Source organism: Sorex fumeus, unplaced genomic scaffold, assembly GCF_029834395.1.
Source record: "Sorex fumeus unplaced genomic scaffold, SorFum_2.1 ptg000129l, whole genome shotgun sequence".
Lineage (NCBI taxonomy): Eukaryota > Metazoa > Chordata > Mammalia > Eulipotyphla > Soricidae > Sorex > Sorex fumeus.
The window spans coordinates 9,559,463-9,585,277 of record NW_026606186.1 but is presented as its reverse complement, the minus strand read 5'-3'; the positions used below and the strand labels follow the sequence as shown (position 1 = coordinate 9,585,277).

General features: G+C 39.0%; 1 protein-coding gene across 1 annotated transcript in view; it reads left to right on the top strand.

Moving 5' to 3' along the window:
* CNTRL (centriolin) overlaps positions 1-25,815 on the top strand; it is an 85,836-nt gene that overhangs the window by 24,621 nt on the left and 35,400 nt on the right. Inside the window, 15 exon segments of the mRNA XM_056138674.1 lie at positions 1,075-1,303; positions 2,748-2,857; positions 4,359-4,553; positions 9,431-9,584; positions 11,117-11,337; positions 13,334-13,510; positions 15,496-15,630; positions 18,445-18,590; positions 20,293-20,500; positions 21,505-21,684; positions 22,759-22,938; positions 23,094-23,210; positions 23,429-23,573; positions 24,245-24,393; positions 25,527-25,716. Coding sequence (XP_055994649.1) covers positions 1,075-1,303; positions 2,748-2,857; positions 4,359-4,553; positions 9,431-9,584; positions 11,117-11,337; positions 13,334-13,510; positions 15,496-15,630; positions 18,445-18,590; positions 20,293-20,500; positions 21,505-21,684; positions 22,759-22,938; positions 23,094-23,210; positions 23,429-23,573; positions 24,245-24,393; positions 25,527-25,716 — 2,536 coding nt within the window.

Genomic DNA, 25,815 nt, shown 5'->3' with positions numbered 1-25,815 from the left:
AAAGCAAATCCAGAATCCAGCCATGCTGGCATAGGAAGCTAGAGAAATTGAAAGGATCTGATCAATAGCCTTTTACTCCATTTCATATTTTGAGGGCATAAGCAGAGCTAACTATATTTTGGTTGACTTTATGAATTGTTTGGCTCCCTGAGAATAAACAGTGTCCTGGAAAGGTAAAAAGTACCCAGAAACTTTTTTTGTTTTTTTTTGTTTTTGTTTTTTCATTGCTTGAGCCCAGAGCTTCAGACACGCTAGACAGATGCTTTTCTGCTAAGCCATATTCCCACCACTAGAGGATCTTTGACCACAGCTGTAGCTATCATCTCCTTAAGTCTATTCTTCTACAAAACAAAACAGAACTAACAAGAACACCACGTGCTTCAGTGACCATGGAATAGTACCTAACGTTTTTGTTCAGTAATCACTGGTTCCAATATTAGTACATTGTACAAATAATGAACATGATATAACCTACTACTTGCCTTCTTAGACCAGTGATTCTAGCCAGTAAAATTTGTTATTTAAAATTTCAGTTATTAAAATTAAAATCAGATTTTACTTATGTATCAACCAAGAAGCTGAAATAAAACCTCTAGATTTTTTGTTTGAGAAATTAAGTGGTGTTAAAAATCTTAACTGTAGGTAATTCTTTAACCAGTCCAAACTCACTTTGAAAGGATGAGAGACGCTATCTTTTATTGAGAGAGTATTTTGGTTCTAGTGATTTTTTGATATATTAAGAAGACAGATGCCAGAGAGATAGTGCAGCAGGTTGGTGCTTGCCTTGCACAAGGCCAACCCAGATTGATCATCAGCACCCCATTGAGTCCCCTGAGCACACTGACCCCTGAGTGCATAGCCAAGAACAAGCCACGAGCACCACCAAGTGTGGTCCAGAAACAGAAGAAAAGAAAGGAAGAAAGGATTGAAAGGGAAATGATTATGCATTTTTCACCTTCTAGGCATACTGTAAAGCTGTAGGCAAATCTGTGATACCTTTTCACTAGTAAAATGACTATCACTTTACTACTTGAAGTTATTTATTAAACCATAAATATTTTACTTTACTTCTAGTATGTTGAAATTGATAAAGCCCCAGATGAAAGCCCTTACATTGGCAAATCCAGATACAAAAGAAATATGTTTACTACAGAGAGTTTCATTGTTGATAATGCTCAACCAATAGTGATCAAGAAGATAGAACCTGGTGAAGAAAAACAACTTAGAAATGAACACGTGAACTTGGCAGAGCATGCACCCCTGGACATGCAACTGGAAGACAAAGAGAAGCAAATAAGTGCAGGTTTTAAAAGTTTCTTGAAAAAAATTAACACAAAAAGATTGCATAGGCAAAGGGGTTGTTTGTTTTAATTCTGTACATGTTGAAGGTATTGTTTACATGAAAATCCTTTTAAAAAGCAGTGTTTCATTAAGCTTCCTGTTGGGTGGAGAATGAGATTTTTGATAAGAATTTGTTGGCAATATATCCAGGGGATCCACAAATGCATAGTTCTAATTCTGCTGGCAGTTTCTTTTCAGCACTTGGAGCTATACATTGAAAGGCATGATTAGTAATGGTTGGAGCAAGCAAAATCTCAGTTTATTGATTACTGTGCATGTGGGCAAAACTTAAAGCAGTGCTCTGAATAAGCTGGATCTTTACATTCTCCTGAAACTTGGGCCTACGACAGGCCTCTGAAGTTTCCCCCATCTCTCCCACCTTCAATTTCCTTAAACTTCTCTTCCTTCCCCCCAAATTATCTGACAGAATCTTAACCATCTAGCAAGTCTTAGAGAGGAAGTCAATCCAAGGGATCACTTAGAAGACCGCCATTGACAAAGTCTTGAGTCCTCTTTCCTACCACTGTGTGGATATGGGAAGAGAAAGCAATTCTGAATTCACATATCACACTAGTAAATGTGAGCAGTTGTGGGACTCTCACCAGTAAGATTAACAGCTCGTCTTTCCTTAGTAGCTAAATGGAAAACATGGAAGACTAGTAGAAGTTGATCTGGAAAGAAAAGAGATTGAGTTGTATATAGTGCATGATATTTTATAGGAATCTACAGACTGTAGGCTCATGTCACCCACATTTGCTGTGTGCAAGACTAGAGAAAAATGAGCCAGAAGCTAACTTGCAGACTAGCTTCAGTGGATTATTGTTTTATAGGCGAGAAAGAGGGAGGGTGGGAGGTGGGGAGAAATTTGAGGTAGAAACTAATTTGGGATAACCGTCAATTGTCAGAGATTGTTTGTTAGTGAATTTCATGCTATTACATTCATATACTTCATTATATGCATAAAGAATTTACCTCTAACAGGTTCTTTTTACCCCAGTACCTTGAATCTAATTATGACAATTTGCTAAGAATACATTTATTTTCCAAAAAAAATTTTTAGACCATGTGAGCATGTAAAACCCTTTCACTTTTACAAATGAAAGGATTGGTTATAGTTTGATAGAATATCTTGGATCTATTTTAGAGATTAATTCATAGAAAAACCATCATGATACATTGCATTAGAATTGAATTTTTCTCTTTTGATCTATAATAATAGAATTTTGGAAGAGGAGCTTATTATAAGGGAAAAATATGGTAAGAATATGAGAATTAGTGGAGTTCATGCCCAATTCAATCAGCCTAATCAGTGGCTGAATAAATAGCAGTACTCCTACATTTAAAAAAAAATGAGAATTCAAGATGTTTCTTGTGTGTGTCTGTGTGCACGGCTCTTAAATTTGCAGCTCAAACTCGACTGTCAGAACTACATGGCGAAATAGAAAAGGCAGAACAACAAATTTTAAGAGCTACTGAAGAACTTAAACAACTGGAAGAAGCTGTGCAATTTAAAAAAGTATGTAAACGCAAAGCAGAAATGCTTGAAGGGAATGAAATGTGTTCTCTTAGAAAATGAAATGAAATGTGTTCCCTCCCCCATCATACATCATGTAAAACTATTTTTTAAGTAGTGCTGCTTAGTTAATTACAGAATAATAAATTTCAGTCAGGTATGATTCTTTTTAAATTACCCTTTCCTGCTATTTAGGGTGTCCTTCTAGCTTATTATAAAGTGATAGAAATAAAATTGCTTTGGATTTTTAATAAAGATATTTGAACTACTTTATTATGTAAGTGGCCACTTTCTCTTGGAAAATTGCTTTCTGACATATCTTAATTAGATTAGGTATTAATTAGATTAATTAGATATCTTAATTAGATGTGTTTAAAACAAAGAGCTTAAGGCTTCAAGGAGAATGTGATGGATGATGGATGATGAGTATGATGGTGAAATAGGAGATCATGGCAGGCTTCTTGTGCCATTTTAAGGGGGTTGGATTTTATTCTGAATGTAATGTAATGTAATCTTTGATGAACTTTACATAGTAGAGTGGCGGATCCTATTTGTATTTTCATAAAGTCATGCTGACGCTGAGTGAAAGAGAAAACAGAGTTAAGGCGCTGAAAAGATTTGAGATAATGGGTATCTGATTGGAGACTGTTGCCTCCTAGAGGCAAGAAATGATAATGATGGCTTTTCTGGGAAAGTGATGATGGACATGGAAAAAAATACTGATTCTAGATAAAATTTGCCAGTAAACCCAGTGGGCAAAGTTGATTTCAACATGGGAGATGAGGTGTACTAAACTATCAAGAATGACTTAACAATGCTGTAACATTAAAGCTGGTTAAAGCTTTTTTATGCATATTAATAGAGTCAAGTAATGTACATAAATTTTAAACAGATAATTGCAAAATGTCCTTGGAGAAAATGGCAATTTTAAATGAGTAAATATGCTCTGAGGTTGTTTTTAACACTATTAAATTCCCTGACATACTAATAACAGGGATAAGTGCTCTAAATCAGCTGCCATTGATATTATGCGCATGACTATTAATAATTTACAAGCTCTATACTAGCATGACAACTTCATGTCTGCCTTCTAATAATTATTTTTGATAAACTTTCATAATATTACATATATAGAACATAAGAATGCAAAGTATTTATGATGTTTGATATAAAGAGTAGATAATGTCTGGATAGCACAGCGGTAGGGCGTTCGCCTTACACGCAGCCAACATGGCCGACCCGAGTTCGATTCCTCCGCCCCTCTCCGAGAGCCCGGCAAGCTACCGAGAGTATTCGAAATGCCAGACACAGTAACAACAAAGTCTCCAATGGAGACGTTACTGGGCCCGCTCGAGCAAATCGACGATCAACGGGAGGGCCTTTACCTTTACCTTTACCTTCATTATGTAAGTTGTTTTCTTTATATTTGTAAATTGTTGTTTTCTTTGTTAATTGTGTGTTCTCTTGTGTGTATTTTATGTTCACTGATTTGTGGGGAAATCAGATTTCCGAAGATGAGAAAGACCTTCATTACAAGCAGTTGGGTGGTAGGATACAACTTCTAAATAAATTACGTCAAGAAGCTCTGGATCTAGAAACACAGTTGGAAAAGCAAAGGCAAGAAATTGCTGAAAAGCAGAACGAGATCAAGAACCTACAGATAACCATAGATAGCATGGATTCTCAAGACCCAAAGCATGTAAGTATATGGAGAGATTTTTGATGTTTTCTGTGGGAGATATAGTACGGTTCAAGTTATGCCTAATCATTTTTGACTGCAGAATCCTTTCTGAAAATCTGTTGTAGTATGATGCACCAGTTTGTGTGATACGGATGTGAGGGTATGTGTGTTATATGGACATATACATACATACAAATAAATGTGTTTAAAACAAAGAGCTTAAGGCTTGAAGGAAGTTCTTAGTAAAACAATGGATACATGACACACATATTATTTAAAATGTTGACCAAATTCAGAATATTATATATTCAGAAATTTAGTTGTATTTTAGCATGCTTCAGAGCACTCTCAAATCTTTTACTTTCTTTTTCTTTGCCTGTTTTCTTCTTTCCTGAGAGTATGATGGTGAAATAGGAGAGCGTAAAGGATACCGTATTAAAGCTACTTTTTATTTCATATTAATTTGATAATTGCCTTTAGAAAGAAAACACTAGGCACGTGTCTCCCTAAACTGTGGCAAGAGGTTAACACGAAGGCTGGGTAACAAATAGATTCTGTCTCTTTTTTAACTTTACCCTGAGATATCATACTAATGATTTATGTGCTATCCAGTATTTGAGAAATAGAAGTAAAAACATTTTTCTGTATATTTTACCTGTATATTGTGGATACGAGGTTAAGTAACATGGCATAGGACCAGTAATACCATGCTTTAAATTGCATATAATTGTTTAGAAGTCTGCTACCTCAAGTAAGTCCCCTGAGGACATAGCTGTACCCCTTGGGAGCCAGTCTCATATGTGTGAGGGCTCTCTTTCATCAAGGAAGGAAGAAAGAAACCTGCCTATAGGTGCTACCCAAAGCATTGTTGCTGTCCCTTCTGTGTGATGTAGGAGTATAATTAGAATCTGGATTGTATGTTTGCTTTCACCAAATAACTACAGTATTCATTCTGTTTTGGGGTGGGTAGGAAGCCACAGCCAGCAGTTCTCAGGGTTACTCCTGGCTCTGTGCTCATGGATCACTCTTCACTCTTGTCAGTACTCAGGGGACCATGTTTGGTGCTGGGGGATTTAGTAGGGAGGGGGGTCAGCCTTGTGTCAGAGCAGCACCTTAACCCCTGCAGTATCTCTCTGGCCTCACAGCTGTGGTAGTCTTTCAGTGTAGGGAGTCTCTGCTTACTGGATTTCTATAAATAATTACATCTAGAAAGGAATTAAATAAGTAGGAATAGCATCAGTGTCTTGAAGGCAGTCCAAATCAATCTGTATTAGTTGAGATGTAACATACAAATCACTTTTAAAGTTTATTCTGGGTTTTGTCAAAACGGTTATATATACCTTGGACTCTTTTTAATTTGCTCAGAGGGAGCATCAACCACCACCTTTACTGGCCATTTTTAGGAAAAGGGAAAGCAAAATCGGAATGGAATCCCTGCGTATGTAAGTTTCTAGACTCTTCTAATGAGTTGAAAAATCTAATTAGCAGAATTTACAAGTTAGTGAGATTAGAAAACAGTTGATGACTTCAATATTACGAAAAACATGAAACGTCTGTGCTTTGTCTTGCCTTATGGCTGGGGAGAGAATATGCTAGTTGAGGAGCTTTATCAGCATCTTTTGAAGTTGATGGAATGTTTTTCTAATCTGCGGAAGATTGAAATGTAGTTTATAAACTACATTTTGTAGAGATTCAATGGTTTGTTCAAAGTTTTAGGAAGAGGCAGAGTCCGTGCTTAAGCTTACCCAGTGATTTTTTTCCCCATAAAATAATGAAAACAAACTCCTTGAATTCTAAGAACAGAACTGAGGCTGCCAACTTTGGGCATAAGGGGTGGGAATGGAGCAGATGAACAGGAACCCAGGGACAGTGGTGGGTGTTTGCACTTTGCTGGTGGATTGTAGTGAAGTAACATTGCATGCCAAAACCTAAACATTGAAACTATATGTGGTAAATGATGTTACCTCAGTAATAATTTTTTTAGATCTTTTTAGAAAAACAAACCTGAAAAATTCTAGAGACTAGTCAACTTAATTCCATTTTTTAAAAGTTTTAAGGCACCATGGTATATAACATTATTCATGATTGAGTTTTGGACATCCTCAGTCAACACCAATCCCATCACCGGTGTCAGCCTCCCCCTACCAATGCACCCAGTTACCCTCCCACTCATCAGACTGCCATTGTGACAGGTTCTTTAATTCTTTTTTTGGGGGGGGGGGAACAGGGGTTGTTAAATTTTAGCCACACTCTGCTATAATTGCCTCAGGGATGAGGGCCTGCTGAAGGTTGGGTCCTGCAGTGCTCAGGGAGGAGGGATGCCCCCTGCGGGATCTCACACCCAAAGGCGTTGGGGTGGGGCGCCTCTCACCTGTCAGGCATGTTCAGTTACCCCTTGGGCCAGCTCCCAAGCCCCAGTCTAATTATTTTTAAATTAGCTCAGAGTCAAGCCCAGACAGGTTTTAATAAACATAACTATTTAACCAGGTTTTCAAATGAAAAGGTACTTGTTTAAATATCACATCTCAGTTATAAAGAATTAACGGCTAGAAAAAAAAAATCACTGACTTAAACATAATAAGTTTCGTATTTCTCTTCCCCGGAGGGGAAATGCCCGGTGGAGGCAAAAGGCGATTGATCTTTAGAGAGTATTACCCTGTAGTAGTCTGTTGCAAAGGTTGTGGGTGATTGGCTGCGGGAGCTTCCTGTGTTGTGATTTAAAGAGCGGAGGGTGGGGCCTGCCTGCAGAGATTGTTCCTGATAGGGCGGGCTGGGCTGCCACTCTCAGCTAAGAATGTGGTTAAGGCGCTGAGAAGTTACCGAGGCTCCAGGCGCTTACGAAAATGTGGCTGTCAGAGGAAAGAGCACATGAATTTGAAGAGATCGCATTAGAAAGCGTTCTGCCCGCAGTTTCTGTTCTCAAGCGTTCATTTTGTAACAGGACAGATTCTAAGTTAAGGTATGGTTTTTATCTCTCTCTCTTCACAAAGGGTTTAGGAGGAGGAGTCAAAAGATGTAAGTTCCTGTTTTTACAATAACTCTTTTGTGCACTTCACAGCAGTGAAAATTGCAGAATCTATTCTTTCTGTTTCCTCATGTTTAATTCATTGGCATATTGAAGCAGATGTTTTTGTTTTGTTTTGCGTATGATGGGATTCCAACGAATTTTTAAATGACTTTTACAGGTGTTTGGTTTTTTACAGAGGATTTGTTCTTTTGAATCATAAAAATCCTAAATTTGCTTAGAATTAAGGTGAGTGTTTTTGCCTGTGTTGAAAGAAGAATTTTGAAAATCCCATCAGGTTTTACCTGTAGTAAAGTCTTGCTTGCAAGTTGCTAGTCCTTTGTTCTTCAGAAATGAAGAGACTTCTCTGTCTTGTTTTGGAGACATCCCAAACTGAAAACTTCTTTTATAATTCAGTTGAGGTCCTAGACTTGAGAACTTTGGAATTGTGTTCAGATTGAGGCTTTCTTCTCATAATATCTCTCTCTCTCTCTCTCTCTCTCTCTCTCTCTCTCTCTCTCCCCCCCCTCTCTCCCTCTCCGCCTCCTTTCCCCCTCTCCCCCCAATGTAGAGTATCTGAAAGCTTCTCCTTGATTATTTCAGCCATTCAGTTAAAACTGATACCTCTGATTCTGTGAAACCAAACTAGAGCTGAGAGGGTGTGAATGAGAAGGCAAAGGTTCTCTGGGGAATTAATTTGTCTCCTTATGAACAGTTGCCTAAGGAATTATTTGTCTGCATATGAGCAAGCCAGTTGATGGAGCTGAAATTTGTAAGACTAGATCTTTGGTCTTCCAGCCCTGTCCCTGCCCCTCCAGATTCCCAGCACACCTGAGAAACCCCAATCCCTTCATTGTAGTCAGCTATGACTTCTAATGCCATGACTGTGGAGGTATTAAAGAGTGTGTGGGTGTGTAAAAGCTTTTCTTTCCTGCAGGGGCATGTATAAGGGTTGAGCATATGCCTCTATAGGGCCCTCCATGTTGACAATTACTGGACCTTTGAGGAATCACTGGACCTTTGAGGAATCACAAAGACAATCACTTTGAGGTGATTGAGGTCTTTGAGGAAGGCTTCTCAGCTCCCTCTTTACAGAGCCTAAAAGCAAAATGTTTCTAAATACAAGGAATTGGAGAAAAAAAACTTGGAGCTGAAGTATTTATTTCATGTTGTTTTTTCTCCTGAACAACCTCTCAAAGTACATTTAGTGTGTCTTGGGGATTAAAAAGGTGTTATTTGGGTCAGAGGTGTGGCTCAGCGACATGAACTTGCTTGTCTTGCTTGTGAGAGGCCTTGGGTTTGATACCCTAGAACTGAAGGAGGCCGGAGAAAACAGTTTCTATTTTTAAATAGTGACGTAAAAAAGAATGAAAAAGAAACTCTCAGGTATAATCTTGTTGACATTTTGAAATAGGGTCTTTGTGACTATGTGTCCATAATTACCTTTGAGGAAATCTTTTTTTAAGAGACATTTTCATGCTGCTCCAAAAGCACTGAACTTGGCTGCATTACCTGCTGGCTGTACTCTTGAAAAAATCACTTAAGCTCTCTGATCCTCTGTTGCTCATTTATAAAAGGGAAATGATAGAAGGTTTCATTGAAAATTGGGGGTATTAAGGGGTTGGGGTTGGGGGTTAGGGGCCACATCCTGTGATGATTAGGACTTACTCCTGGCTCTCTGCTAATGGATCACTCCTGGGGATATCTGGGGGACATAAGCCATGTTGGGTATTAGACCAGGGTCCTCTATGTGTAAGGCAAGTGCTCTGCCTTATACTCTCTCTTCAGCCCAGTACATACAAATTACCGTGTCTGGTTTTTCATTCCTCTTTGAAAATTAAAGGTTATGATTTGTAAAAAGGCATTTCTGTTGATTTTTTTTTTAATTCAGTGCCATGTGAAGGCCCAGAAAACGGGTAAAGAACAACAGCTTGACATTATGAACAAGCAGTACAAACAACTTGAAAGCCGTTTAGATGAGATACTTTCTAGAATTGCTAGAGAAACTGAAGAGATTAAGGACCTTGAACAACAGCTTACTGACGGTGAGAATTTAAGTATGATTTTGGGTAAATCAATTTCAGTGTGAATAAAAGGACCCAGCCAAACATCAATTCAGATATTACCTAACTTCAACTGTTAATAATTATTGTGGGCTTGTGGTTTTGGGGGTCATATCTTGCCATGCTCCAGAGGCTGCTTTACAGCTTAGTGCTTGGGACTCACTCCTGACTGTGTTTGGGGGACATGGTGCTGGGAATTGAACCAACTCCTCCTGTCTCTAGCCCCATTGAACTCTGTCTGATCCTTAGTTGTTAACATTTGATGGGGAAGTTTTTGCAGAGTACCCAAAAGTGTTTAATAAAAATCGCTTATATCACTTGTCATCCCATTGTTCATCAATTCGAGCACGCGTCAGCAATGTTTCTATTTGTCCCTGTCATGTGCTAGCATAGCCCAATGGAGTCTTGGGTGCTCTTTCAGGGTCAGGGGAATGAGACCCGTTGTTACTATTTGAATACGGCGTATTGAGTATGTCACGGGTAGCTTGGCAGTCTCTGCCGTGTTGGCGGAATACTTTCGGTAGCTTGCTGGCTCTCCGAGAGGGAGAATTAATAAAAATAAACCTTAATTTATTTCTGTTTCATTGATTTTTCTCTTTAATCAAGCTATTGGATTCAGTAGGCAATAGGTCAGTATATGATCATGATAAACCCTTGCATGTAGTACTTTCAGTAGCTAAGAGCCCATGAGCAGCGAATATCCAATGTACAGTAGTAAGGAGAGTATATCTTTGGTTTGACTGCAATATAATTTGGATGGGGGCTGGGGTGGTGCACGTCTGGTGGTTCACTGGAGCTACTCCTAGTTCTGTGGTTAGGATTCACTCCTGCAGATAGTCAGTAGACCATGTGGTGCTCAGTACTGAGGACTGATCCCCTAGACTTCCCTTGTGCAGAGCATGTATTTAGCCCTTTAAACTGTATCCCTGACCCAAAAATGTAGTTAAGCAAAGGCATTGCCACAAAGGTGGAAGAACAACCATTACACCCCGCTTCCTTCCAACCCCCTCCCATGTGAAAAGACTGATAGGGCCCCTGTTTTTTATTGCCACATGTTAATTACAATTGGGAAGTAAGTTCTGTCTCAACCAGTGCTTGTTTTAAAGATCAAATGAGATTGTGCTCAGAGGGTTTCATTTTTTTTTTAAGTCTTCAGGTTACATGTTTATGCTATCCATATTAGATTAGTCTTGTGTGCTGAGTAGTTTTGTGCATAACTTTTGTGCATAACTCACCATTTTACTGTATATTTTTCATCATTTTATTTGGACTCATACTTTAAACTTGTCACATATGAAGCAGCCATTTTATAAGCATTACCCACTGAATCAGTATTTTTTGTATGATTGATCAATACTTTAAGGAATGAAAAGATACTATATTTTGGAAAAGAAAAATAAGATTAAAATAATTGGAAGCTTATAATTTTATTCTTAGCTAAAGATGGGAGCCTTCATATATCTTGAAAGCATTTACTTAAATAATATTACCTTCTATTTTCCCATCTTGCTTAGGCCAGATAGCGGCAAATGAAGCCCTGAAGAATGATTTAGAAAGTGTCATCAATGGATTGCAAGAATATCTGCGAAGTATCAAAGGCCAGGCAACTCAGGCCCAAAACGAATGCAGAAAGCTACAGGATGAGAAGGAGACACTGCTGCAGAGACTGACTGAAGTTGAGCAGGAGAGAGACCAACTGGAAATTGTTGCCATAGATGCAGAAAATATGAGGAAGGTTTGTACTTTCTCCTTCTTTCCTGTGTTCTTTTCAGCAATAGATGATGTCCAAATTAAGTTAATTAATACCAACCAGTGCACTTGTAAGTATCAGAAAGTGTGGATGGCTGTTTAGTAGGGGTCCCCCCCTTTAGTTGTGATACACTTGAAATAATATTTTCTTTATTTAAAGAAAATGAAGATTATTAAAACTGAATTTTTGTTTCCAAAAGGTTATCAACTCTAATAATGAAATTTTAGCTATTAAAAATATTGCTTAAATGTTAATGCTTTAGTTATGTTGCAGAATTAAATGCAGTTTAGTTTTATTTATTAGAAATTTTACAGTTAAAATGACAGGCACAATGTTAGCAGTTGTGTTATATTAAATCTGATATGTCTCCCTTTTTCTTTCTTCTTTTCCTTTTTATGTGTATGTAGTGGTGTTCAGGGAGTGGCTCCAGTAGTACTCAGGGCTCCTATGTGGGCACATCAGAACTCAACCTTCCATATGCAAAGTGTGATAATTCTCTAAGCTCCTGTAAAGGCTGCTAGTTCCATCTTCTGTATCTGTCTTATTGTTTCCCCATAATTTGTATAACTTGTTCCTCTATGCTTTATATAAAGTAGTGTCTTATTTAACTGCCTTATCCCTTAGTTACTGGTGATGTTAAACACCTTTAAATTTTTCGCCATCAGTTTTTCTCTTCAGTGAATTCCCAGTTCATATTGTTTGGCCACTTTTTAATGAAATATCTTTTTCTAAAAGACTAGGAACTTTTAATATAGTATATGTTAATCTTTTATTACGTGTGGTACTAGAATGAATTACATGTCTGTGAACCACCCATTGAAAAACCTCTTCTCTAAATGTTCCTATAGCAAAACTTTTCTTTAACTAGAATAATTTTATTTGATTTTTAAAGGTCCCAAATAAATAAATGAAAGCTTTAATGTTTAGTTAGAGAAAACAGTTGGACTAGATCCAGAAAGGTAGCTCAGAGGACTGCTAAAGTACATGCTTTGCAAGTGGGAGGCCCAAGTTTAATCCCTGTGGTCCCCTGAGCACTGTGAAGAGTGAGAACCAAGCCAGGTTTGTAGCCCCTGAGCACTGCCAGCATGACCCCAGAACCAAAAATCAAACAAAAAATAGATCAGCAGAAATGAAGCAGAGCTGTGATATGCTAATTAGTATGTATTTATATTCTTGCTAACTCTAGTTATTAAGATAGTTATAAAGATAGTGTTATTATATTTAATATCAAAGAGTGTTAGTCCCAGTTTTATTCTTCACATAAGTCAACACACTGGAGTTCAGTAGGAAATAGACTTTGGAGTCATCAATCTAGGTTTGTATCCCAAATCTGTCTTCCTTTATCTGCACAGCCCTTTGCAGTTCACTTAATACTCATTCCACATTTTCTCATCTGTAAAACAGGATTGATACCTTGTCTTAGGGGCCAGAGCAATAGTACAGTGGGTGGGAGTGTTTGCCTTGCATGCCGCCGATCAGATTCAATTCCTGGCACCCCATATGGTCCCTGAGTCCTCCAGAAATGATCCCTGAGTGCAGAGTTTGGAGTAAGCCATGAGCACTGTGAGGTGTGTCCCCTCCCCCTCAAAAAAAAGAAAAACAAAAAAACCTTCTCTTACCAAATGATTGTAAAGGTACAATAAAGAGTGTGAGAACATTCATTCCAATATCTGATAGAAAACATGCTTTAAATTTTGTCTTCTTTTTTTCTTATGTATTTAGATACATTTAAAGTACCATACAGCAGGTTGCTTTGGAAAATGTGGTAGCTTACTGATTTTTCTCATGATATTTAGTCACTGTTTTGTTTTCTAATTTATGCGCATCCTAAAGCTTCATCACACTACTAATGAACACTTTCTGTGCCAGGCCAGCAGTATCCAGTCGTCAGCATTTGGTACTCAGGTTACTTCTAATAACTTGCAGATGCCTGGACAGCACAGTGGGGTTCTGTTGTTAACCATGCACTGGATCCTTCCAGGAGCTCGCAGAGCTAGAAAGTGCCCTGCAGGAGCAGCACGAGGTGAACGCAGCCCTGCAACAGACCCAGGGAGATCTCAGTGCCTATGAGAAAGAGCTCGAGTCTCAACTGAAAAGGAGAGATGCTGAAACCACCGAACTCAAGGAAGACTTGGAAAAACTTACGAGGCTCAGCCAGGTAAGAGGGAGCATAAATCTGTCTAGAAAGGAAGCAGATAAAAACTTTCACCTCTTGGCCTTCCCTTGACTTAATACAAGATTAAACTCTTAAATACAAAGCATATGTAGTGATGGGAAGAGCAAATTTTTGGCAATCATACAGTTTGAGTTCAGATTCTCCCCACTATCTATTCTTAGGCAATCACTTCATAATTGTGAAACTTTTTTTTTAAAAAAAAGGAGGAGCCAAGGTCAAAGTGGTTGTCTTGTATGCAGTGGACCTGGGTTCAATACCCAGCATCCCATATGGTCCTCTGAGTTGGTCAGAAGTGAACCCTGAGCACAGAGCCAGGAGTATTACCTGAGCACTGCAGGGTATAGCAAAAATAAACAAAAATCACCCTCTAGTCTGTGAAATGACATATGGTGAAGATAAATGAGGTAGTGGGTGTGGAAGCACCTAGCAATTAGTATTTAATAAATTACAGGTTTTCTCTCTCAGAACAACTTTAAGGGAATTTAAGTTGAAAATTTTATTTTGCCTCTTTCTGTTTTGCTTGAATAAAAATGGCCTCTAGTTTAAATTACACTTGCAAAATACAAGTCATGTATCAAGTATTTATTGGCCATTGATGGCCATTTCCATGGATGTAACAGGGACTGGCTCAGACACGGTCCCTATTCTTGTGCAGCTAACAAGACAGCACAGTAGGTGCAACAGATGGAAGGAAGAAATGGGGTTTCCTTAACTTGGGTAAAGAGTGTGAAAAGGTGGGAAGGGCTGATCGTATAGATTGTCCTGTTTTGGCTGAGGCTTCATGGAGTTAGATTTGGCTTTGTAAATATAAGGAATAGTTGGATAACAATGGCAGAGTTAAAAGATGTGTGTTCTGGAGCTCCCTGCCTGCAAGGGAGAGCAGTATACATTGTAAATGTCGTGACTATGCCTCTACTATACCAGGAATAAGATTAAGAGTGGAGAAGGGGAGGAGGATGAGAGACATAAAGAGTCAAACAGAGGCAAGTTGTATATTCTCTATCAGATCATGAACTATCAGAAAAATGAACTCTGGAGAAGCTGATGTTCTCTCTTGAACACATATTTCTCCTATTCTCTCCTCTCATACCTTCCTAAATTTCCTTCAATAAAAATCTATTTTGCTTCTCTAAAGTAAATAAACTGTTTAATATTAGCAAAATGGACTACATCCTTTTCTAGGAAGCCCACCCTACCTTTCTCCTACTGCTTGCTAAAAGCCTGGATACAAATTGATGGTACTTCACTTTTCCTTTAACCTGTGCGTAGTCAAAACGTTTTATTATGTGTGATCATCTTTTAGATTTTCTGTCACCCCACTACACCCAGTGTACAGTAAATGCTTAATTTGTGTTATTTCTGTTTTCACAGTGCCAAGAATATAAGAAGGGTTAGTATGTACAATTGAAATAAGATTGTTAATATCCCAGGAATGCTTTCCCGTAAGCATTCATATGATTAAAAACTAAAAAGTTTTTGCTTATTGTAATTATATGAATTCGTAGTTCTCTGCTTGTCAGATATGAAATGACCACTTGCCAGTTGTTGGGATTATATTTGTCAAAAATGACAAGCTCTTAAAAAACTGCAGTTAAGAGAAGTGCAAAAAAATACCAAGTTGGGGGAGAGCAAAATAAATGTAAATACCTATTGGTGAGGGTGCTCCCAAACAGTGCTCAGGGGATCCACCAATGATTCTTAGCCTACTGGATCATTAATTCACTGCAGGGCCCAAGGATGCAAGGCTGCCTGGGCTCTGCCATGTGGGATAACTAGGCTGTCCTGGTGATGCAAGGTGAAAAAATGACCTTGGACTTTCAAAATTCAAGCATAGAAACAAACCTGAGTTTTTCTTATGAACCATATCTAGTAAGGAATTATGTTCATATGTAAATTCCTTCATGCCTTCTTAGCTCATATGTTATTGCTACTTTATGTTTTCCTATAACTGCTTCCAATGGCAATAGTTGGAAAAATTGGCCCATCAAGCCGAACTTGAGAAGGAAAAGCAGGCTCTCGAGAAAGCCCTCAGAGAAGTGCAGCTCTCAGAAGAAAAAGAGCAAGAAAATGATGAACTCCGCACACAGCTTACACAGCTGCAGGTAAAGATGGTGCTTTAGATTATGTAACTTTTTTCTGGCCGGGGGTGGGTTGAGTTGGTGAGGAGTGGCTATGGTTGGGGGCTTTGAGTTTCACCCAGTGTTCCTTGGGGTTAGTCCCAGCTCTGTGCAGGGCCGTGTACAATGCCAGGGATCAAACGAGGGCCAGCCCCATTTAAGAAAACCTCAACCCCTTAACTATCCCTCCAGCTGTAGCATTTATTCTTTCTCTGGACACCCAGAGATGTTGATCTCTTAGTCGGATATGTGATAACCTGCTTTAAGAAGCAACTTGAATTAGAAAAATGGAGCTTTGAGTAGGACAGTACCATAGTCCTATTTCCTGCGAGTCCATCATCTTAAGATTATTAATATGCATATCCTTTGTAGTATGATCATCCAGACAAAGAGATGGAGCAGTGTTAATAGGTAAACAGAAACTCTGTAAACTCATGGGTGAAAGCAATTCTTGTATATCTCCTAGAAGCAGACTGAGCTAAAATGATTGGATTGATACATCTTCCACTGAGATAGCCTTATAATTATCCAGGAATTTAACCAGAATGGTAGCAGTAGAGTTTCTTAACTGTAAACAGTTTCCCAGTCACCTTCTCAGAAAGATTGCTAGCTATTTACATTTGTGGGGAGTTTTCTTTGGCAGACTATTTGTTTAGTATTGCCACAACAATCTACCCAACAGTCCGCCAGAGAAACTGGTGGACAGGCTTCTCCCACAGTCATGCAGGAGTGTGTGACAAAGACACATTCATTCACATTCACATTCACTCTCTACTGCCAATGCCTTGAATATTTTTTCCTTGAAGTTTAAGGACACTTGCTTACGAAGAATTTTCATTTTAATGCTCTCAGTGCAACTTCTGGAGCAAATACCATACGTTTGGGGGGACTAGAGAGATAGGATAGCAGATAGGGCATTTGCAGCTGACTCCGGTTCAGTCCCCATATAGTCCTCAGAGCCCCACCAGGAATCCATAGCACAGAGCCAGAAGTAAGCCCAGAGCACTCCAGGTATTACCCAATAAGCAAAACAAAACAGAAGTACATTTTCTATTCTTCTGTAAATTGTGTGTGTCTTAGGTATTAATTACAAGTTTTTACATTTTTGTTATAGAACTTTTAAAATCACAAGAATCAGAACCTTTTGTTTACCCAGATTAAATAGTTGTCAGAATATTGTCATTCTTGTTCAGTTCTTCTGTATTTCTCCTTCTTTCCCTCCCTTCCTCCTTCTCTCCTTCTTACCTTCCTTTTTCGCTTCCTTCTTTCCTCTGCTGATAATGCTCAAGGGAACATGTGATACCAGGACTCACACACCTGCATGCAGACTATATGCCTCAACCCTTTAAACCATCTCACTAGCCCACATTGCCTTTCTTTTGTTGTAATATTTTAAATAAATTGTCATATATCTTTATTTCACCCATAATTTTATTGCTGCATGCATCTTAAAGAGAAAGATTTTTAAAAAATTACAGGGGTCTATAAGGTCAAATTGAAGTCATCTTTCCAAAAGACAGGCCTGTGCTGTTGAAACTGCCTGGATTACAATTCAGTTCTTTAGTCATGTGACTGTTAACCTCCTGATATAAGTTAAAATCACTCTGAATCCGTCTATTGGAAATCACTTATAATTAACATATCCGTTTAATGTAAACTCAAGAAACAGCTTGCTAAAGAGCCACACTGCTTTATCCATCTTTCAGGGGTGACCTAGCCCTCTTGTTTCTTCTCTTTCTATCTAGGTATTGTATTTGACCTCGCAATTCAATTATAAAGCTCTAAGCTGAGAAGTCTTATATATGCAGTTCTTGGTGGGGTGGTGAATGCCTTTGAAGCAGTGCTCTGGAGGCCTAAGGTCTCACTCTGGTGATTGTCAGTCAGCATGATACAAAGTTCAGTGCAAAGCCTGGAGGATGTGGTGCTGCATGGACCCTGAAAGGCCAGGGATTACGTGGGCCACCCTGGTGGTACGTTGCAGGTTCTCCAGAATCACATCCAGCAGTACAGGGGACCTCAAGGGCTGCACCCCGTGATGCTCAGGGGACTTTGTCATACCAAAGATTGAACCTAAATCTGCCATATTCAAGAAATGGGCCTTAACTTTTGCACTATCCCTTTGTGCCCAGTTCTTTTATAAATTTTCTATAATGGATCTTCAGTTTTGCAGTGAGTTTGTTTTCTAGCCAGAGGCATGGCTGGCCTTAGGTAAGATCACCTGTGGCTAAAATAGATTATAGTACAAATGTAGACACCCCAGGGTAGTACTTAGGGACAGTTTACCAATAAAGGGATTCTGATGGGATACTTAAATTGCTCATGGCAGTTCCAGATTCTCCATTTTGATTTATTTTTTAAGCTTGTATTCCCCCAACCTAGTTGTTGCAGTGACTGGAAATGGCATACACACCTGACTGTAGTGCCCACACATTTTTTAGCATTGGTACTTATACACATGCTCACTGGGATCATACTCTTGTGGTACTCAAGTACATTTCAGTTGTAAAGCTAGGTACTTTTTGGCAAGACTTGTACAGGTTCATAAGAGTATTTCTGTTTTGTATCACATTTAAAGTCAGCATGATGTCTGGTTCTGTCCTTTGCAACTTTGGATCAGTACACTCAACTATTATCAACCTTAGTTAGAAGGGTCTTTAAATATTTGATAGTTGGATAAAATGATCATAGGACAAGTAATACAGGCTGCAAATATTATGTGGGTGAATTTTTAGTCATGTGACTGTTAACCTGACTTTTTTATCTTGGTATTTTATCTCCCTCTTCTCTCCCCCTTTATAGGATGACAATAAACTTTTAAAACAGAAACTTAAAGATTTCCAGAATCACCTTAACCATGTGGTTGATGGTTTGATTCGTCCAGAAGAAGTGGCAGCTCGTGTGGATGAGCTAAGGAGAAAACTGCAATCAGGGGCTGGGGAAATGAGGTAAGGGGAAACCAAGCTGCCAGGGGTGAGTGGGCCCACTTGTAAATGTGCCCGCTAGTGACAGCTCTCCTTTTGTAAGGTTCCCTATACATTTTCATGACCAGAGAGCAAGATTGCTTGTGTTTATAGCTGAGTTTCTTTAAAATTTTAGGTGATATAACACACATTAACGTATTTTCTCTTCTACTGTCAGAATTGAGTACTATCGAAAACTGTCATCTGTCAATCCTAAAATATATATCCTTTCACAGAAAACTTGACTGACTTCTAATTTACAAGTGGTCTTTGGATAGATTGTTACACGTTTAGTCTTTTTTCTTCCTTTTCCTTTTATATTTAGAAATACACATATATAAATATATATCCTTGCTCTGTCACAGATCTTTATTTTACATTTCACATCTTTTATACTTTTTGGTATTAATTTTAAAAATAAAGGTTTTAAGAATAACTGCCTCCCTTTATGAAAAGAAATATGGAAGTTTCCCAGAAAATCCAGAGCAGCACTATTTCCATATGATCAGTAATTCTGCCCCTGAGCATCTACCCCAAGAATACAAAAATATTAATTTGAAAAGAGATCTGTGTACTTATATTGACTGCATCTCTCTTTATAATAAGCAAGATCTGAAAGCAGTCCAAATGCCCACTGACAAATAAGTGGATAGAGACTGTGATATACAGTGAAATACCATGCAATAAAATCTTGAAATAAATTGAAATAAAATCTTGCAGTTTTCTGGAACTAGAGGGTTCCATCTTGCCAAGAAAACTAAATCAGAAGGAGAACAAATACAGATTGATGTCACTCATGAGGAGAATAAAGAAATAGTAAGGGAGTGTCCAATGGTAACAGACCCCAAGTCTGCCTGTATCTGAGTCGACTGGGGCATTGGAGGTGGGGGAAAATAACAGGTTGAAGGGATGCTGGCACTCTGGTGGAGGTATGGTGCAATGATATGAAATTCCTAAAACAGTATTAATGTTGCAAATTGTGCTCCCTAAATCTTAGAAATTTGGGTGATGAGCACTTTAAAAATAAATTAAGTGTGGGAGATAGCCCAAAGGGCAGGAGCATGGGCTTTATATGCAGAAGTCTTGCTTCATTTCCCAGGACCACATACTTGGTCCCCTGAGTATATCAGAAGCAAACAAACTTTGCACTGAAAGTAGCCCCTGAAATCTGCCAGGTGTAGCTGCCCAAAAAATAACCAACTAATTTAAAACAAAAGTAATTCTTTTGAAAATTTCATGTGGTCAGGATGTAAAGCCACATTATGCTTTTGGTAAGAAAGGGAGGGGGGCACTTAGGGGACCAGACAGTGCCAAGGATTAAATTGAGGCTCCTGCATGCGGAGTACATGCTTAGCCCTTGGATCCATTTCCCCAGCCCATATTATGCAATTTAAATAAAAACAGAAAACAGTTTCTAAAGGAAAATGGAGGCTAATTCAATCATTGAGAAAGATATTTATTCTGTGGGCACATTGTTAGGTTTTTAGAAGCTTGTTTTTTTCTGAATGACACTTGTCCTTTGATTCAGTTATAATTTTGCACTCAGATCATGCTAAGATGCTGTGACTTGACAACAGTCCCATTCCACATAACTTTTGTGCTTATAAGATACTTGTACCCAGCATATTTGTACTCAGCGCCAAAAATAAGATGCAACAATTGTATCATCTTTTCTTCTGCTTTCCAGAATCCATAGTCCTTCTGATGTCTTAGGGAAAAGTCTTGCTGGTTTGCAGAAACAGCTCAGTGAAATTCTTGCACAGTCCCAATGGGAAAGAGAGGAAGCACAAATTAGAGAAAGGAAACTCCAAGAAGAAATGGCTCTACAGCAGGAGAAACTGGCACATGGACAAGAGGAGTTCAGGCAGGCCTGTGAGAGAGCCCTTGAAGCAACAGTAAGAAAAGGGCAAGATGCAGCTGGAGCAAAGCGTTTGGCAAATAGTCATGTTTTCCAGTACACTAAAATGCTTGTTTTCTTATGTAAATACAGCCCCAGTTATTTTCAGCAGTAATAGTCTGGGTATGGTAATAATTAAACACTGTATATGGTTTCTCATCTCAAGTCAGGTCTCTTTGTGACACTGTGTTTTTCCCTTTTTTTAAGTAGCATAAGATGCTTCCTTTTTTTTTTCTTTCTTTTTGGGCCACACCCAGTGATGCACAGGGGTTATTCCTGGCTCTGCACTCAGGAATTACTCCTGGCGGTACTGGGGGACCATATGTATACTTGGAATCAAACCCAGGTCAGCCGCGTGCAAGGCAAATGCCCTACCCGCTGTGCTATTGCTCCAGCCCCATGAGATGCTTCTTAACATGTAGGTGAATCGTAGGTAAATTCTTTCATACTGCAAGAGTATCAGAATGGTGCTAGGGTGTGGGATTTTTGGTTTGAGTTTTGAGGTTGTTTGTTTTAATATATAATTAATTGTGAAGCAGACATTAAAATGAATCCTATATATTGAATGTCTGTAACAAATCGTCATGAACAGCTTTGTAAACCACACTGTTTATATGAAGTGTAGGGGGAAATTTTACATATGTAGGCCTTACCTATTTCATGTAAACTCCAAAATATATTAGCACAGAATTTCTTTGAAAGTTTTATTGGTAACAGGTAAGACATAATTATTACCATTATGAGACCCAAGTATAAAATAAAACTTAAATGAAATATTTTTTAAAAATAACATGAATTCTGAGAAGCATTCAGAATAAAGCCCTCCACCATGACTGATTAATACAAAGTTTTAATTATCTAAAAGATTTTATTTGGGGCCAGAGGTCTGGTTCAGTGTGATAGAGCATGTACTAGGCAGGTGTGAGTCCCTGGGTGGCATCCCTCACACTGAAAACCGTCTTATGTTTTCCTTAAAAGGTATCTTTGACATTTTTCTCACAGATTAACTTGGATAAGAGACAGCATGAAGCAAGAATCCAACAGTTAGAGAATGAAATTCACTATTTGCAAGAAAATTTAAAAAGTATGGAGGAAATCCAAGGACTTACAGATCTCCAACTTCAGGAAGCTGATGAAGAGAAGGAGAGCATTCTGTCCCAACTCCAAGAGTTAGAGAAAAAGGTAGGTATGACAAGGAAAGTAATACATTCGTTCCTGCCGCCTGTGTCCTGCCATGGGGTACACTACTGGCACAGACGTGAACCTGATCTAGGAGAAATTGGGGTGCATTTCATTGAATCTTGGTCCATGAGACAAGGGTCTCATGAAATCAAGAATATTGGGAATATAAGCAATGACTTTAGTACTATATTGGTTAGATGGTACATAAATGATCTCAGAAGTTTAATTTCTGCCTATTTGCCACCTCTTGAAAATTTACTTTGGACTCTTCATGTTCCTTTCTAACATCCTGGCCTTTTCAAAATTCTCTATTCTGGGCCAGAACAATAGTGCAATAGATAGTGCGCTTGCCTTGCACATGGTTTGATCTCTAGCACCCCATATGGTCCCCAAACCTGTCAGGATCCTTTAGCACAGAGCCAGGATTAATCCCTGAGCACTACCAGGTGTGGCTCAAAAACAATAGCAAACCAAAATTCTCTCTCCTACCTCAGCCTTCAACTCTGTGGTCACATCTCTCCCTTCTACCTATGACGCTGCTCCACAGAGCAGCCAACATACTCTATAAAAGAACTAAATTGGAGGGCCCAAAAGATAGTTCCTAGCTTCATGCACAGAACTCATGGATTTGCCTGGGTTTGAACCCTGGCACCACATATTCCCCCAAGCATCACTGGGAGTGACCCCCAAGTACAGAGCCAGTAGTCCTAGAGCACTCTGTATAAGGCCCCCAAAACAAACGAATGAATACCAGTTCATTTAGTTCATCAACGAATGGATGAATTTGTAATCACTATGCCTCTAGAATTAAGAGAGCAATTCATTATGTTTATAGTATAGTTTTTATGTACTTTTTAATGTATTACTGATATTTATGCTATACCATATATAAATTATTTATGCACATATGTTTGTGTGTGTCAGTGGATTTATTTTCTAGATTACTTCTGTGCAGCAGATATTATTCTAGACCTGGAAATGTAGCTGTGAACTGAGGACCAACCCTCATGCAACTAACATTTTAATTCACTGCTACCAAATGAGTCATCTTGTTAAATTTTTCTTTTCCTGTAGAAGAAATATGAAGATGCCAAATCTCAGGAGCAGTTTCTTGGTTTAGATAGAGAATTGAAGAAATTAAAGAAAGCTGTAGCTGCCTCTGATAAGCTAGCTGCAGCTGAGCTCAACATTGCCAAAGACCAACTTAAGTCCCTTCACGGAACTGTTATGAAAATTAACCAGGAGCGAGCAGAGGTGAGTCTGCAGAAAGGCTGAGCTAGCTGCCAAGTGTTGAGACAGCAGTAACAACCTTGTTGCTGTCCAGGGGGGCTTTACACCACATGTGACATGGGATCACCTGGCCAGCTAGGGCACAGCTTTTGCTAATGGTGGGCTTTCTCTCCCAATAGGAATTACAAGAAATGGAGAGGTTCAGCAGAAAGGCAGCACAGGCGGCCAAGGATCTGACCCGAGCAGAAGCAGAGATTGAACTTCTGCAGAATCTTCTCCGGGATAAAGAAGAGCAGGTCAGTATTGGTACCCTGAAGCCACCACCTTTTGGGATTTATAACTGTTCAAAGAAATTCAGTCAGACATTGGTTCATACTCTACTGTGTGGTAGGCAGAGTATAGTTTCCTCGTTATTGAAGAGTAAGTCAGACTTGTAATAGAGTTACAATCAAGAACAAATACTTACAGGAAGAGAATGTTCATCGGTAACTTCATGCATTTGATTTTTCAATAGTTTCGGATTGGGGCGGAGAACATAGATGCTGACAGCAGAGGAGCAGACTCACAAGTGCTAGAAATTGAGAAACTGAATGAGATCATGGAGAAACAAAGGACAGAGATCACAAGGCTGCGGAATTTACTAGACTTCGCTGGGGCTGGTAAAATATTACACTTTGAATGTGATGGTGCTTTTGTAGTCCTGAAATAAAGTCATCTTACTTTTACCTTTGCCAAATTTATTTCACTATTACAGATCAATTTCACACTTGATTTACAGCACTGTGGTAATTTGTCTTATAAAAACAAAGAATAAAAAATGTAAGTGCCATACTAAGGAACCTGATTAAAGATAGACAAGAAACTTAATATGTCTTTTCAAAAGAAGTATTATTTATAGTTTGGTTTATTTTCCTTCTCATATTCAATTTATAATTGCTTGAAAATAATTAAAATGGACTTGAAGAGATAGTACAGCAGATAAGGTACTTGCCTTCACATGATTGATCTGGGTTCAATCCCCAGTACCACGGTCCCCTGAGCCTGCCAGAACTGACCTCTGATCACAGAGCCAGGAGTGAGCCCAGAGCACCACCAGATATAGCCCCCAAACCCCAAATATGTAAATAATAAAAAATAATGACTGAACAGCAGAAGAATATTTCTGTTGTCTTTAAATGTTAGCAGAAACTCATTACCAAAAGATAGGCTGCATATCAACTTTAATAGACTAGTAAAATTAATTTCTCTCATGAAATCACTTCTGTATTTTGAGAGAGAAGGGACATAGATTATTTCCTATTTAACTTCATAGAATGACTTTCCTTTACAGACAATAAGGGAAGCTTTGAAAATGTTCTGGAAGAAATTGCTGAGCTGCGACGTGAAGTTTCTTCTCAGAATGACTACATTAGCAGTATGGCAGATCCTTTTAAAAGACGGGGCTATTGGTACTTTATGCCTCCACCAGCATCATCAAAGGTAGGAAGTTTGTGGTGCTGGGAGGGTATATACTGTACTTTCTTGAAGAAAATGTGACATTGTTAACATTCCCCAAATTTGTGAACAGGTGTTAAGAACAACATTTTTATATTAAGCCACATATTAAGATTCTTAAGTGTTTTAATATTTTAGAAGGAAATAGAGCTTTCCAAGAGAAGATGGCAAGCCCTCTTTAACGCTTAGTAGCATGTTGCATGTTGTGGGAGGCCCCAGTTGAGCATATTGTAAAGGGGCAACTCAAGTTCAAAGCTCCTGTTAAAAATAGGTATAGTGTTATATAGACTAGAACGATAGCACAGTGGGTAGGACGTTTGCCTTGCATATGGCCGACCCGGGTTCGGTTCCTCTGTCCCTCTCGGAGAGGCCGGCAAGCTACCAAGAATATCCCGCCCGCATGGCAAAGCCTGGCAAGCTACCCGTGACATATTTGATATGCCAAAAACAGTTTACAACAAGTCTCACAATGGAGACATTACTGGTGCCCACTCAAGTAAATCAATGAACAACGGGAGGACAGTGCTACAGTTGTGTAGAGGTGCGGATGAAAAATAGATGCCTGGGTTTCATTTCAACAAATTTTCATTTAGTATTTATTGGAGTCTCAGTTACATTCCAAGTGGTAGTGGGACTTACAGGTAGTGGGACTTACATAGTTCATGTTCTGAAATACTTCATGGGCTCAGAGGAAGACAGAGATACTGGGAGCACCATGGAACAGGGCCCTTCCTGCCTGTGAAAACAGACTCTCTGCTTACTGCAGAGACATAGTAAAGCTTCATCTCACAGGGAAGTTCAGGAAGGAGGGCTGCCCAAGCAGGGTTGTGATTAGCACTTAGCAGCCCTCAAGGGATGAACTTCTAGGAGTGAGGAAAGAGTTTGCATGGAAGAGAAGAATTGACTTAGCCAAGGGCAAGTAGACTTGTGGAACTGGAAGGGATGGAAGGGATGGGATGGGAACAGAGAAGGGGAAGTGGGAAAAGCAGATTGGGGTCATACCTGTTTTCATAGTGTACTTCTTTCTCAACCTTGTCACATCTTCATCTTGTAGAGACTTTCACATTTCTTTCCTTTTGTACTAGATCATCCATTCCATTTGCAATCATATGTTTTAGGTTTCCAGCTACAGTTCCCACACTACCAAGGATTCTGGTGTTGGCCTAAAGTACACAGCCTCTACTCCTGCTAGGAAACCACATCCTGAACAGCAGGATGGGAAGGAAGGCAGTGACCCTGTCCCTGCCTTAGGTTACTGGGTTTACTCTCCCATCAGGACTGGGTTACATAAGTCCTCTTCAAATCGAGGTAAGTTAAGTCACATGAGAGAAGTAGCATGTCTCCTTTTCATTCAGTAATCTTTCATTGGCTCTCGGCTGTGCATATGACACAGTCCAAACTCCTTGG